The 14311-nt window shown below is 43.4% G+C and overlaps 1 protein-coding gene across 3 annotated transcripts in view; it reads left to right on the forward strand.

The window, feature by feature from the left end:
• Positions 1-14311, forward strand: part of HPSE2 (heparanase 2 (inactive)) — a 1066536-nt gene that overhangs the window by 800097 nt on the left and 252128 nt on the right. For all 3 annotated transcript variants that reach the window (XM_029610101.1, XM_029610102.1, XM_029610103.1), the window contains one exon: positions 12463-12556. In XM_029610101.1, coding sequence (XP_029465961.1) covers positions 12463-12556 — 94 coding nt within the window. The remainder of the gene's footprint in view (positions 1-12462; positions 12557-14311) is intronic.

Below are 14311 nucleotides of genomic sequence, written 5' to 3' on the forward strand. Positions count from 1 at the left end.
CAATTAGGCACAGACAATAACATTTGATTAGCAGTTTTAAGAAATCTTTTCAAGTGATACCTTCAATATCCTGTGTTTTTCAATAACGGGGTGCAAGGAAACCAGAATTAAATAAGTTACAATCCTTAGCTTGGGAGTCCCCATTTGTGCGGCTGTATTGTTCCTGCTTGTCCACAGAAAAAGCAAAGTTGCTTACTTGAACATAAGAACATAAGATATGCCATACTAGATCAGACCAAGGGTCCATCAAGCCCAGTATCCTGTGTCCAACAGTGGCCAACCAAGTCACAAGTACCTGGCAAATACCCAAACATTAAGGGGCAGATTTTCAAAGGGGTACGTGTGTAAGATACGCGTGTACCCCTTCAAAAACCTGCCCCAAGCTCCCCCTGCACACGCCGAGCCTATGTTGCATAGACTGCCGGCGCGCGTAAAGCTCCGGGACGCGCGTAAGTCCCGGGGCTTTCCTGGGGGGGTGTGTTGCGGCCGGCGCGTCATCGGGGGTGCGTCGGGGGCATGGCCGCGGCCTCCAGACCAGCCCCTGGACTGGACCATGGCGCGCCGGCAGCTGGCCTGGCACGCGCAAGTTACGCCTGCCTCAGACAGGCGTAACTTTCGTGATAAAGGTAGGGGGAAGGGAGGAGAAGGTGCAGGGGGGTGGAAGGAAAGTTCCCTCTGAGGCTTAAGTCCCGGGGCTTTCCGATTTCGGAGCGGCCTCGGAGGGAACGGAGGCAGGCTGCGTGGCTTGGCGTGCGCAGGCTGCCAATTTTGCTCAGCCTTGCGCGCACTTACCCCGGATTTTAAAAGATACGCGCGGCTACGTGCGTATCTATTAAAATCCGGCGTACTTTTGTTTGTGCCTGGTGCGCAAACAAAAGTACACACGGGCGTACTTTTATAAAATCTTCCCCTAAATGAATAGATCCCAAGCTACTAAGCCTTATTGATTAATAGCAGTTTATGGACTTCTGCTCTAGGAACTTATCCAAGCCTTTTTTAAACCCATTTATACTAACTGCCATAACCACATCCTCTGGCAATGAATTCCAGAGCTTAATTATGCATTGAAAGAAAAGGAACTTTCTCCAATTTGTTTTTAATGAGCTACTTGCTAACTTCATGGAGTGCCCCCTAGTCCTTGTATTATCTGAAAGAGTAAATAACCGATTCATATTTACTCGTACAAGTCCTTTCATGATTTTGTAGACCTCTATCATATCCCCCTCAGCCATTTCTTCTCTAAGCTGAACAGCCCTAACCTCTTTAGCCTTTCTTCATAGGGGAGCTGTTCCATCCCCTTTATCATTTTGGTCGCCCTTCTCTGAAATTTCTCTAGCGTAACTATATCTTTTTTGAGATGCGGTGACCAGAACTGCCCACAGTATTCAAGGTGTGGTCTCACCATGGAGCAATACAGAGGCATTATGATATCCACCATTTTATTTGCCATTCCCTCCTAAGATAGAACCTAACATTGTGTAACTACAGCATGGGTTATTTTTCCCTATATGCATCACCTTGCACTTGTCCACATTAAATTTCATCTGCCATTTGGATGCCCAATTTTCCAGTCTTGTAACAGGTGTTTTCTCTGGACAGCAGAACAAATAACCGCACAATCCCCTACCTACCCAGGACACTTGAATTCAGCTAGGAAATAGACTAAGAGAGAGTGTGTGGCATGGCAGTACAAGAATTCCCATGCATGCTCAAAAAAGTCTTTTTTGCCTTTCTGATCCAGGAGAGAACAAGACCTCAATTCAGCGCCATCAGATAATAGCACCCCATGTGTGTAGCTTTTTGTTCTGCTGTCCATATAGAACACCTGTTACAGATAAACAACTTCGCTATCTTCGTGCCCATAAACAGAATCTGCCAATTGCAGAAATACAATCTGAAAAATTCATATATCAGCAATTTATCTACCTGGGAGAATCTTGGGAGAAAACTCTATTCACTTCATTCACCTTGAATTTTTAAAGATAATTGGTCGAGCCCAAACTATGTGCTGAAAAATTAGCCCCTACTCCTCTTAACATGACCTTCTCCAGCTTAAACTGCTGGAGTGGATGAGTAACCTAATGGTTAGAGCAGCAGGATGCAAGCCAGGGTTCAAATCCCACTGCTGCTCCTTGTATCCTTGGGCAAGTCACTTCACCCTCTATTGTCTCAGGTACAAACTTACAGGGTTATTTAATAAGCATTTTTCCCACAGACACAAAATCGGAGAATGCCTTTAATAAAGAAGTCCCTTAGAATGTAAGCTCTCTGGGGATAAGGAAATACTTACAGTATATGAATGTAATCTGCTCTGAAGGAATTAATAGGAAGGGAATGCTTAATAAAACAGAAAATGTCATAAGGCCTCTGTATCGCTCCATGGTGAGACCACACCATGGAGCGATACATGTGTACAATTCTGGTCGCCGCATCTCAGAAAAGATATACCGGTAGTTGTGATGGAGAAGGTACAGAGAAGAGCAACAAAAATGATAAAGGGGATGGAACAGCTCCCCTATGAGGAAAGGCTGAAGAGCTTAGGGCTGTTCAGGTTGGAGAAGAGATGGCTGAGGGGGGATATGATAGAGGTCTTTAAGATCATGAAAGGTCTAGAATGGGTAAATGTAAATCGGTTATTTACTCTTTTGGATAATACAATGACTAGGGGGCACACCATGAAGTTAGGAAGCAGCACATTTAAAACTAATCAGAGAAAATTCTTTTTCACTCAATGTACAATTAAGCTCTGGAATTTGTTGCCAGAGGATGTGGTTAGTGCAGTTAGTGTAGCTGGGTTTAAAGAAGGTTTGGATATGTTCATGGAGGTGTTTCGATCCCTGGCCGTGCCCCAGGACCTCCACTCACCTCCCGGCCCGGGCCGGCCACGGGAGTCTCTCCACTTCGGCCCCAAAGGCCCGAAACATGGCCTACCGCGGCGCTCTCCCTGTGAGGGAGACGCTGCCGACAATCCGCAGCTGGCCCTGCCCCCTAGGCGCATGCGCGCACCGGGGCTTCAGTCTTAAAGGGGCCAGCACGGAAAACTCAGGGACAGCCTCCCACGGACATCAGACGCTGCTGGGTTATTTAAACCCGGCAGTCGCTGACGTGCCTCGCCTTGTAACGAGGTTCACTCAGTCCTCTGAGTTGCTAGTTGCTGCGTTGGATCTCGGATCGTTTCTTCTACTTCTGTCTTCCGACCCAGCTTCGTCCATTGACTTCGTCTTCACTCCCGCTCCTGATTTTGGTTTGGACTTCTGACTTCTGGCTTCTGACCCGGCTCCGTACACGACTCTGTTTCCAGCTTCCGCCCCTGGCTTGACTTCGGACCTCTGACTTCTGGCTTCTGACCCTGCTTCGTTCCTGGACTCCGACTTCTGTTCCCTCCGCCTCTTCAGGTATCCTGTTCTTGCTGGCCCAGGGAATTCTCCTAAGTCCCAGCGGCTCGGGCTCTCACGGGCTCCTCCCGGGGGAGCCGCGGGCTTCCGAGGATGAAGATTCTTCCAGCCTCCTGGGCCCTACCATCCTTATCGACCATCTCTTCGACCGCTTCCTGGATCCTTGGTCACAGAGGGTCCCACCTAAGTCCAAGAGGTCCGGGTCCCTTCGGGCTCCTCCTGGGGGGACCTCAGACTTCCAGTGGTGAAGTCTTCTTTGGAGTCTCTCGTCAGCGCCGCCTCCCGGCTGCGACACTCACTGTGGTTCCCCACAGTGCAACATCTGCAGTCTCAGCCGGCCCAAGGATCCACGACCATAACAGGAGAAGTCCATTAACTGCTATTAATCAAGTTTTCTTAGAGAATAGCCACTGGTATTACTGGCATCAGTAGCATGGGATCTACATAGTGTTTGGATACTTGCCAGGTACTTGTAGCCTGGATTGGAAAGAGGATGCTGGGCTTGGTGGACCCTTGGTCTGACCCAGTATGGCAATTTCTGATGTTCTTATGTTCCTATTTTATTGTTCGTGGAAAAAGAAAAAATATTTTACTCAGCCATTTTAAGAGGAGGTGTTCTTGGAAAAATATTTGCATAGATGGCATTTTCAAATCTTTGCGTATACTTTTCTAGCAAAAATCTAGCCACAGAAAAAGCAGGTGCAAGTGACCACATGTACTTTGTACCTACTTAAGTTTCAAAGCAAATATATATGCATGCTTTATCTCTGAAAACTGATGCAAAGTCCGCAGGTAAAAGTACCCACAAATGTTATCTCACTGCAAACAATTTGAAATGTGCTCCTATAATTACTTTATATTAATGAAAAGTATCTCCTTCATCTAGAAAGCCCATTCAAATAAATTTCAATTAATAATAGAGCTAAAATATAAATGCTGGCTTTGGCCATGTCAATTAAATACATATAAGGGTTCCAAGAATCACTCACTATACTCCCCCACACCTAGGTTTTATTTCTAGCTTTCCTTGTCAATCCTAATATAAGTTATTGGTTATGCCAGGCATGCACATTTTGCTATGATGAAAACACCAGTTTTGAAAAACTTTCTTATGCCTATTCTTCTATTATTTACATTAATTTCAGACTTCATACATATCACTATGATACTTGAATGGGATTTTGATAAGGAATAATGCAATAGTATCTAACTTCCTAATGGTAAACAAGACTAAGGAAGTACTTATCAAGCCATTAAAACAATAATAGATCCTTAGTAACAAAACCCGAATTAGAAGAATAGCGAAACATTAATAATTCAGATTTTTTAACTAGCAACTGAATTCTTAAAAGCTTATTTATTTATTTAAAATCTTATATTTTGCACCTCCAGGCAACTGTTCAGCGCGGATTACAACAAAACAATCATAAAATATAAATCAGTATTACAAAATAAAGAGTTAACATTTAAGACATTACACACATATAAATACATCAGTACTTAAATTGCCAGCTCATCCAAATGCTGAAAAAACTCTGCCTTTAAAGTTTTTCTAAACAGTTTAAAATCCTGTTGCTGACTAAGTATAACAGGTAATTTGTTCCATTCATGTGATGCCATGATGAAGCCTGTGTTGCGCTGGAGGTGGACCCTTGGCCTGGTGCAGGATTGGTATGGCCCTCCAGGGGTTCCCAGAGGGCGCCTGCCGCCAGGAGGCGGAGCACACGAAGAGATAGAGGCTAGCTGGAGCTTCACCAATAACAGTCCGGGGGCTCCGCAGGTTGAGCCCTTGGATTCCCGGACTGCCTGGGCTAAGGTGGGCCTCTGAGGGTCTCCCGGAGAGGTAGGGGAGAGGTGTGCCAACAGAGAGTACCAGAGTCCATTGGAACGAGACAGGAACTGAAGGACCTCCGGTCAGGGTAGGCAGTGCCTAGTGGTCTAGCTCGTAGAAGGCCATGGGCAGTGTCAGAGCAGGCAGGCCTGGTGGTCACAGGAGGAGCAAATAGAGGGTCCGTGTGGAGTGCAAGGGTCAAAGCCAGGATAACCATCCGAAGGTAGTCAGCCAAAGCAAGGGTCAGTTCCAGGTAACAGTTCGAGCGTGGTCAGTAACAAGCAGAGGTCAGTTCCAGGTATCTATCAGAGCGTGGTCAGTGGCAGGCAGACGTCAGTTCCAGGCAACGGTTCAGACGTGGTCAGTGGCAAACAGAGGTCAGTTCCAGGCAGCGGTTCAGACGTGGTCAGTAACAAGCAGGGGTCAGTACCGTGAATCAGTCCAAGTGTGGTCAGAGGGTAGCCGAGGTCAGTATCGTAAAGTCAGTCCGAGAAGGTACAACCAGGATAGCGGAACAGGAAAAGACGCTGGAGCACAAGGAGGACCACAGGAACGCAGGAGCACTGGAAGACACAGGAACGCAGGAACAGAGGAACAAGTACTGGAACAGGAATGCAGGAACACTGGAGGAAACAAGGAACACTGGAACGCAGGAACACAGGACGGCAATTACTTCTCAAGGATGAAACGACCCGTTTGCCAAGGCAAGGAACTGGAGCTTGAGCCCTGCCTTATATACAGGGCTCAGGTGACGTCATCATGGTGCACCGCGGAGGAGTTTCCCGCACTTGACCCTTTAAAGGGGTGTTCTGCGCACGCACGCCTAGGGGCAGACCCGATGCCAGTGAGGACGCTGTGCCCTGACGTGAGGTCAAATTTCCTGAAGGTCTGGGGCAGGCCGCGGGACGCCGCAGGATGCCACGGACGCCAGGAACTGGCAACAGCTGCGAGGAAGGATGGACCAGGCCTTGTGGAGGGGAGCCCAAGGTGAGCAGGGGCGGCCATAGCGTCAGTGCGGCCAGGACGTGCAACAGCCCGCCCTCTGGTATGAACCCATCTAATTTTTTGACCGGAGGGACAGCTAAAAGCTAGGCTTCCTGTGACCTCAAGGCATATCCAGGAATATACTACTCAAGATAGTTTCTTAATACATATGGAGATACTGCTCTCAAAAGTTTAAAAACAATACTAACCAACCTGAATCTACCTCTCCATTTGATAGGGAGCCAGTGTAATTCTTTCAAAATGGGGGCTATATGTTCTCTCCTTGAGGTCCCAGAAATAACTTGAGCGAACACATTTTGTACTAACTGTAAAGTGTGCATCAGCCAATCAGGAAACCCAATATACAGAGAAGCACAATAATCTAGATGACTAAGGACTAGGCTCTGAACAATCATTCAAAAGTACATTGGGGATTACAGCATTTTTAATAGTCAGACTAACTTAAGCTTATAAAAAGTGGTTTTGGTAGCATGACAGATTTGTTGTTTCATAGATAATTGGGAGTCTAAGAAAACTCCCAAACTCTTAATCGCTGACTGGATTGGCAGTGATAACATTTTAGATAACCCAACTTCCTTCAACTTCACTGAGTTAGACCCCTTTCCTACTCCAAGAATCTGTGTCTTCGTCTTATTAAGAAATAAATGATAGTCAGTTAACCATGTCTGTAGTTGTCTAATAACTTCTTATAACCTGGCTTCAGGTAAATCACCATTAGGACTGCATGGCAAGAAAAACTGAATGCCATCTGCATAAATAAAATATCTGATGTTGAATGACTGAAAAATGGCTCCAATGGGCGCCAAGTAAATATTAAACAGTAAACAATACTGAAGATAAGGCCGAGCCCTAAGGTACGCCCCTCATTATTTTCCACCATAAAGAGTGCTTAGATTCGATCTGGACCGTTTGTACTCTGTCAGTCAAGTATGAGCGAAACCAGTTTAATACACTGCCTCCAATTCCATTCAAAGACAAAGTCCTTAATAGGGTGTCATGACTGAAGGAGTCAAAGGCTGCAGACAGATCCAACTGGATCAAAATTCCAGAGGATCCTTTGTCTAAGCAGCTAAGTACAGTATCCATAACATTTAATAATAAAAATTCCGTGGAGTAGTTCCTACGGAAGCCAAACTGATTAACAGCTAACAACTGTCTATTGGACATAAAGTCCTCTAACTGTTCTAACACAATTTTCTCCAATATTTTCACAATAGTTGGTAAATTTGAAGTGGAATGGTAATTAGTTAAGTCATTGGAGGGCAAGTAAACATCATTCTTTATAGGCCTAGCTGTAGTCTGTTTCCAGACTTCTGGCAAAACACCAGTACTCACTACTCAATGACTTATTAAACATCTTTCTCATAATGGTGAAGGAGATATCCTTCAAGTTTCTGATAACTTGAAATGGGCATGAGTCCAAAACAAAGGTGGTTGATTTGAGACCTAAAATTGTAGTTTCTACTTCCTTTAATGAAACCATATCAGAATCCAACCACTGTTCTTGTACTTGGTTTTCATCTGTAAAACCTAAGGGGGTCATTTTTCAAAGCGATTGCACGCAAAAAGGAACTTTTCACCTGCGATCACTAAAAAGGGGTGCATCAAGACTGGAACAGGAGGAGTTGGGGCGGCACTGGGGTGGACGCCGCGAAGACAGCGTGGACGGCGAAAAGGTAAGCAGTCTTTTCGCTTCCAATTTCACGCCCAATAGCACCACCTTTTACGATGGCACTATTAGGTGCGATCGCTGCCGGCTAACGCAGACCTGCCCCCCCCCCCCCCGCTTCGCCCCCCGCCCCCCTGAACCGCGCGATTCACGATGCCGCGGTGTCTTAGAAAATCTAGGCCTAAGTTAGTTAATATAGGACCAATTTGCTGCTGTAAACACTGAATTATATTATCAAAGTGATCAGCTAGCATATTACAGTCTGGAGAATCAAACTCTACAGGCTCAGGTTTCTTAGTTAACTATTTAACTATTCTGAAAAGATCTAGGGGCTTATTAAATGAGTGCTCCAACTTAGATATATAAGGCCAAATTATAACAGCCCGGTGTGCCAAAACCGCAGGACATGTGCATGGCTGGGCCGTGCGTGCGCCAAGCGCATTTTAAAAATGGCCCAGCCACATACGTATCTCCCGATAGGCGCATGCATTTTATAAAATCAGCGCATCTATGTGCATGCCGGGAACTGCGCACATGTTTTAAAATCTACCCCATAATGAGCATTTTTAGCTTTCAAACAGCATTGACGATAGGTCTTCATGGACTCCTTATAAGCATCCAAAGATGTCTTTCCCCTTTCTCCACTGTTTTTCAAATTTTCTGACAGCTCGCTTTGCTTCAACAACACTATGTACATACCAAAGTGCACATTTTCTTTTCTCTCGTGCTGAAACTTCAGCAAGAGGGGGAACTTGATCATATGTTTGCATTAGCGAGGACTGCCATTTTTTAGTCATTTCGGAGAGGGATGAATCATCCCAGTTGACAGTATTAATCTTCTCTAACCAACAGTCTTTAAATTTATCATTATCAAGAATTGGACACCTAAACTTCTTTTCCCTAGAAGTTTTCCCTGGAGGTTTTCACATTATTCCTTTTTTTCTTAGTAATTCTGATACAAAACTGATATGAGTGCAATTTTTGAAGCCATTTCTGTATGTATCAATTTACTCATGGAAATTGGCCTTTCTGAAAATAATCTTCACTCAGTCCATTTAAAAATATGTTCAGAACTGAATTTTGAATAGAGATCAGTCAGCTGTCAGTTAAGGCACCAGTCGTGGAGAGAGTACAGTGAATAAATGAATATATAAGTGCCAGTACCTGTCAACTGTACCAGCCTTTAGATACTTGCCTCTCGCTGGGCTACTGGGAGATTTGGGGGGTTTGGGTCAGCTTGGTGACACACTTCCTGAAGAAGGGGACAGAAGAATAGACTGGTCTACTAACACAGGCGGGAATGGGGGGCGGGCCTGCGAAAGCTGGCAGCCATCACACCACCACAAGAACTATTTGGCGCGAAACTGGCAGCATAAGGGTCCTTACCTTTCGCTGCAGCGATGTCTCAGCAGAGTCGGCCCCGGTGCCGCCCTGACTTCTCCTCTTCCGGGGCCGACTCCGACCCGACTCCGCCGCCATTTAGTGATCACACACGAAAAGTCCCTTTTCGCATGCGATTGCTTTTGAAAATGACCTCCATAGTCCAAAATATTTTTTAAAATTTGGGAGATTGGAATGCTCACCACACATTAAAAAAAAAAAAATTGGGGGGCGAGGGCAGGCAGGAAGGTTCAAGCTGCTTAGTCCATTTTTTTAATTATTTTGAGATGTGGGGCAGGGTATTGGGCTGCTATAGCTGCAACCTTTTTTTAACTTGGGGGAAGGGGAGATTGAGCTGCTATCAGTGCAACTCTTAAAAAAATATATTTTGGGGAGATCCGCTACAGGTTGTGCCTTTTTTGAGGGGGAATTTACTCTAGCCAGGATTTTGAGCTGCAAGCAAGTCCTGCTGAATCTGCCAGTTAAGTTTAATATTTTATGAGTAAACCTACTCAAATAATTTTAGACATGTTCTCCATGGCCAGACTTACCTGGCTGAACTTAACCAGGTAGCATTCAATATCAGGCTAAGTTGAAGCCCTGCACCCAAAATATCTCTGCACCATCTCTTTTTTATCCAAATCAATATTTAACATGGTAGGCTTTTCAGACTATAAATTATCCGCTCCAAAATGCAGGTTATTTACAACCCCAGGATTGTCCAGCTAAGTCCCAAAATTAGCCAGCCAGACCTTTGAATATATAGACCCCATTATTTCCTGGCAAATTCTTGCCCACTGAAAAATCAGGTGCAAAGTTCATGGATAGTTTGTACCCTTAGGCAGTTTTCAAAGGCAAACTATCCATGTAGTTTTTCTTTGAATAATAGCTACAAGGTCAAAGGTACAAAGCACCTGCATACTTTGCAGCTATGCAGGCTTTCTGAAAATGACCCCTATATGGACAGACTTGGGGTTAGCAGATGATATCACAGCATCAGTTAAAAGATGAGTTAATTTTTGTTTGATTCCATTACATGTGGTACTTGCAGTTCTAATATCCCTTATAAAATTTAATTATGGGTCTGATTTATCAAAGGCATTCTCATACCCTGCGCTTGTATGACAGATTTTTCATATATTGGATCTTATATCAATGTATGTATTGAAATAGCAATTGAAAACCAGACCGACTCAGCCTGCCTCTGATGACTGGAGCCACTTGCTTACTCTTAGTATACTCAGGGATGAAGGAGTTTAAAAAAATCAATTGTATGACTTTTCTATCTAAAAATGTCCAAGATAAACATTAGGAAATTTTGCTACCAGCTGTATCTGTAGCTGTCTCTTTCATATACCAGTTCACTTCTCACAGACAGATATTTTTCAGATGTACACAAATCACAAACAAGTCATTGGATTACCTGATTTTAATACAAAATAAAAATTCTATGTTACAGTGAAAACTGCTGGCACTAAAGATTACATATGAAGCTGAAATGCTATACTTATTTCCACTGAAGTCATGAAAAAATAATGTAAATATCAGTGTTGGAGGCAGTTTTGACTAAAATCAGTTTTGACTAAAATCTAGATAAAATTATTGATTTATTATTTTCAACATTAAATATTTGCTCCCAGAATAATCTGGGTATTCTTCAAAAGCATAGTTTAATTGTGAAATATACTTAAGGGCTTTCAGAGCATTTTGTCAACATAGGGTTATTGAGTTTGGACTTTGCAATTTTTAAAAATATTCAATATACAATCTATAAGATATCATTAAAACTTGCCTCTGTACCTGAAGAATAGAGAGTAGCCAGTGGAATGCCCGTTTTTGGAAAGGGGTCCAGGGTGAACCAGAAAACTACAGACGAGTAAGCTTAATGTCAGTACAGAGCAAAATGATAGAAACTAGAGTTGTATATATAGAGATAACCATGGCTTAATGGGAAAAAACTAACATGTTTCAGCATAGGGAAGTGGTTAAGGTTGGAACAAAGTTTAAAAAATGTTTGGACATATTTCTGGAGGACAGGTCCATAAATAATTAGCATCCAGATAAACTTTGGTTTGTCCACCTCTTAATTTCTGGGGTATTTCCAGGTGACCCAGACTATCCACTGCCAGAGACAGGAAGTTGGACTCTATGAATCATTGGTCTGATCCAGCATGGCATTTTGTATATTCTTATGTTCTTAAAATCAAATAAAAATGATTAATGTCTGCACTGTCTTCACTGTAGTGCCTAAAATAACATAAACACTTACAAATTTCATCAAAAAACACACAAGGATACCAAAAGGTATCTCATTTATCATAATATATGCCAAGAGACACCACTTAGAAACACAGGGTAGATTTTAAAACATGTGCGTGTGCGTCCATGTGCGCGCAATTCCCAGCGTGCACGCATGGACGCGCAAATTTTATAACATGCGCACTGGCACACACGTTATAAAATCTGTTCGTCGCATGCTCATGTGCGGGCGGCGCGCACAAGGGGGTGAATTTTATCAAATTACACGTAGCGATGCAATCGGGCTTTCCCCCGTTCCCTCCCAGTCCACTCCAATTACGGAGCGGACTGGTAGGGAACTTCCCTACCCTCCTGCCTAACCTTCCTTCCCTTTCTCCTCTCCACCCCGACCCCTACCTACCTGAAAATTTTTTATTTTTCCACTTACTGCTCCTCCCGCTGTCCCAGCCAATCTCCGACCTGCCCCGCCCCTTTTTCAGGCCCAGCGCTTGTGAGCGCATCGGCACTTACGCGCATGACCGGGTCCTTTTGAAAATACGCGCGGTGCGCACAAGGCCCAACCACATGTGTAAGTGCCGATTTTTATGCGTGCGGCCTTTTGAAAATTCGGCCTATAGTGAATTCTCAAAACAAGGGATTATCAAATTTTAATCATCAGTCACTCTTATTTGAAATAACTTTTCCTCTTTTTTAGTGCAATTAAAAGTACTTATAAACAAATCTTTCATACAGTTTCTTGGTGCGTTTTTGGTGAAATTTGTAAGTTTTTGGTTGTTTCAAATTTTTTCATCTGTGCGGTTTGTATTGATTATGTATAATAAAATAAGACCGACTTGAAATCTTGGAAGTTAACAGAAAATTACAGTAACATTCTGCAGGGATCATTGTAGATCCCAACTGATTTCATTTTTTTTCTGTTCCAGTTACTACATTGATGGCCATGTAGCCAAAGTAATGGATTTTATGAAAACTCGCCTGTTAGATACGCTATCTGACCAGATTGGCAAGATCCAGAAAGTGAGTGACAAGTGACCATGGAGAAGACCAAATAGAAAAATTGTAGTAGCCTAACCTCTGTACATAGCTATTCATATACACGTGATTAAACTCCTGATTAGATGATCATGTTAACACCTAATCATTTTTCTCTAGTTTGGTAGTTTAAATCTCATTCTAAAGCATTCTATAACCCATAGTCCCTCAAACCTGCTTTTCTTCATGACAACAGGATCAAATTAAGCCACACATGTAGGTGACATCATCCAAAAGCACTGGCACTGAAATATTTTTCTCAGATCTCACAAAGACAAGCCTTTAATAGCATGTGCAGGAGTTCCTGCGCAGTTACCTTATGCAAGTGTTCTCAATTTTTTCCCAAGCAAGCTTCAACTCTATGGGGGAGGGGGAGGAGGATGGAATTGTGTGGCTGATTTAACCTCCTGTCTGGAGAATACCTGTTGCACATAAGCATCTTTGCTTTCTCCATGAGACTCTCAAGCTGAGGCTTGCATGAAGAAGTTTTGTATTTTGTTGAATTTAAAGTAAATAATACCCATTTGAAGAAAGGATGGAGGGAGAGTTGAAACCTTTATTTAAATAACCTGGTCAAAGCTACTATCCCTGCAAGAATCCTCTTCTATGCAGTAATGGAGACTGCAGGACCTCCGGGTGACAAGACTATTCATGAGGTTGAAGGTGACAATTCAATGTATCCATTATAACATGAAGTTTGTCTGGAAGCTGGATGGCACTGAGATACATTTTTCTTTTATTTCCCAATTCCAAATCTCACTTGCCTCGTGGCAAGTGTTAGTGAACCTCTCCCTCCTTGTGTTTTATGTAGTACATTGCTACTATGTTGTCGGTTTGGATCTGAAATGCTTTTCCTTTTATAAAGGGTTTACATGCTTGAAGGGCTTTGAAGTATGGCTCTTAACTCCAAGACATTTATATGATCCTCTTTGGACCAAGTCCCTTGGGAACAGATTGTCCCTAGAAGTGCTCCCCATGCTTGATAGGAGACATCTGTAATCAAGATTGCTCTGCATGCTCAGAAAGACTCTGAGAGCAATTCTGTATTGGCGCTTGATGGATGATTTGACTTGCTGTCTACAGAGAACATCTGTTACAGGTAAGCAACTGTACTTGTCATAGAAAGTCAGGCCTCTCAGAATGCTTTGCAGTGGAAAACACAAATAGCTGGATTCATCAAAAAGTGTTGATGAATGCATTGATAACAAAAAGAGGTGAAATTAAATTACCATGCTATCCCTATTTTTGCATCCTGTGCTAAGGGGAGGGAGGGAGAGAGAGAGAGAAAGAGAGAGAGGGGGAGAGAGAGAGAGAAATACTATCTACAAGGCATGCATAGTAGGGAAGTATTTATATCTCTATAGGAGGGCCATCTAATAGGTCGAGGTGAGGTATTAGTGATGGTTTAGGGTTTAGGGGTCACTTTCGCATGTAGAGTGAGACATCTGAACAGCACAGTACATCTTGAGAAGGTTTGATGTCATTTGGAGTGAGGAAAGTCTCAAAAAGATGAAATTTCTACTATGTTCTCTCACCCTAGCTCTCTCACTCTCTCCCCCTCCCCACCCCATGGCCAAAATGCAGTTCTAAAATTCTTCTGCAGAAAAGTGATCTAAATGACACTATGAACATTAGGGCATTTTAGCAAGCTTACCGGGTCATTCATCAAAATGTGCTATGGCTTTAACGCATGCGATAATGCGTTAACATGTGCATTAATGCCATTACACATGCGAAAAA

Source organism: Rhinatrema bivittatum, chromosome 7, assembly GCF_901001135.1.
Source record: "Rhinatrema bivittatum chromosome 7, aRhiBiv1.1, whole genome shotgun sequence".
Lineage (NCBI taxonomy): Eukaryota > Metazoa > Chordata > Amphibia > Gymnophiona > Rhinatrematidae > Rhinatrema > Rhinatrema bivittatum.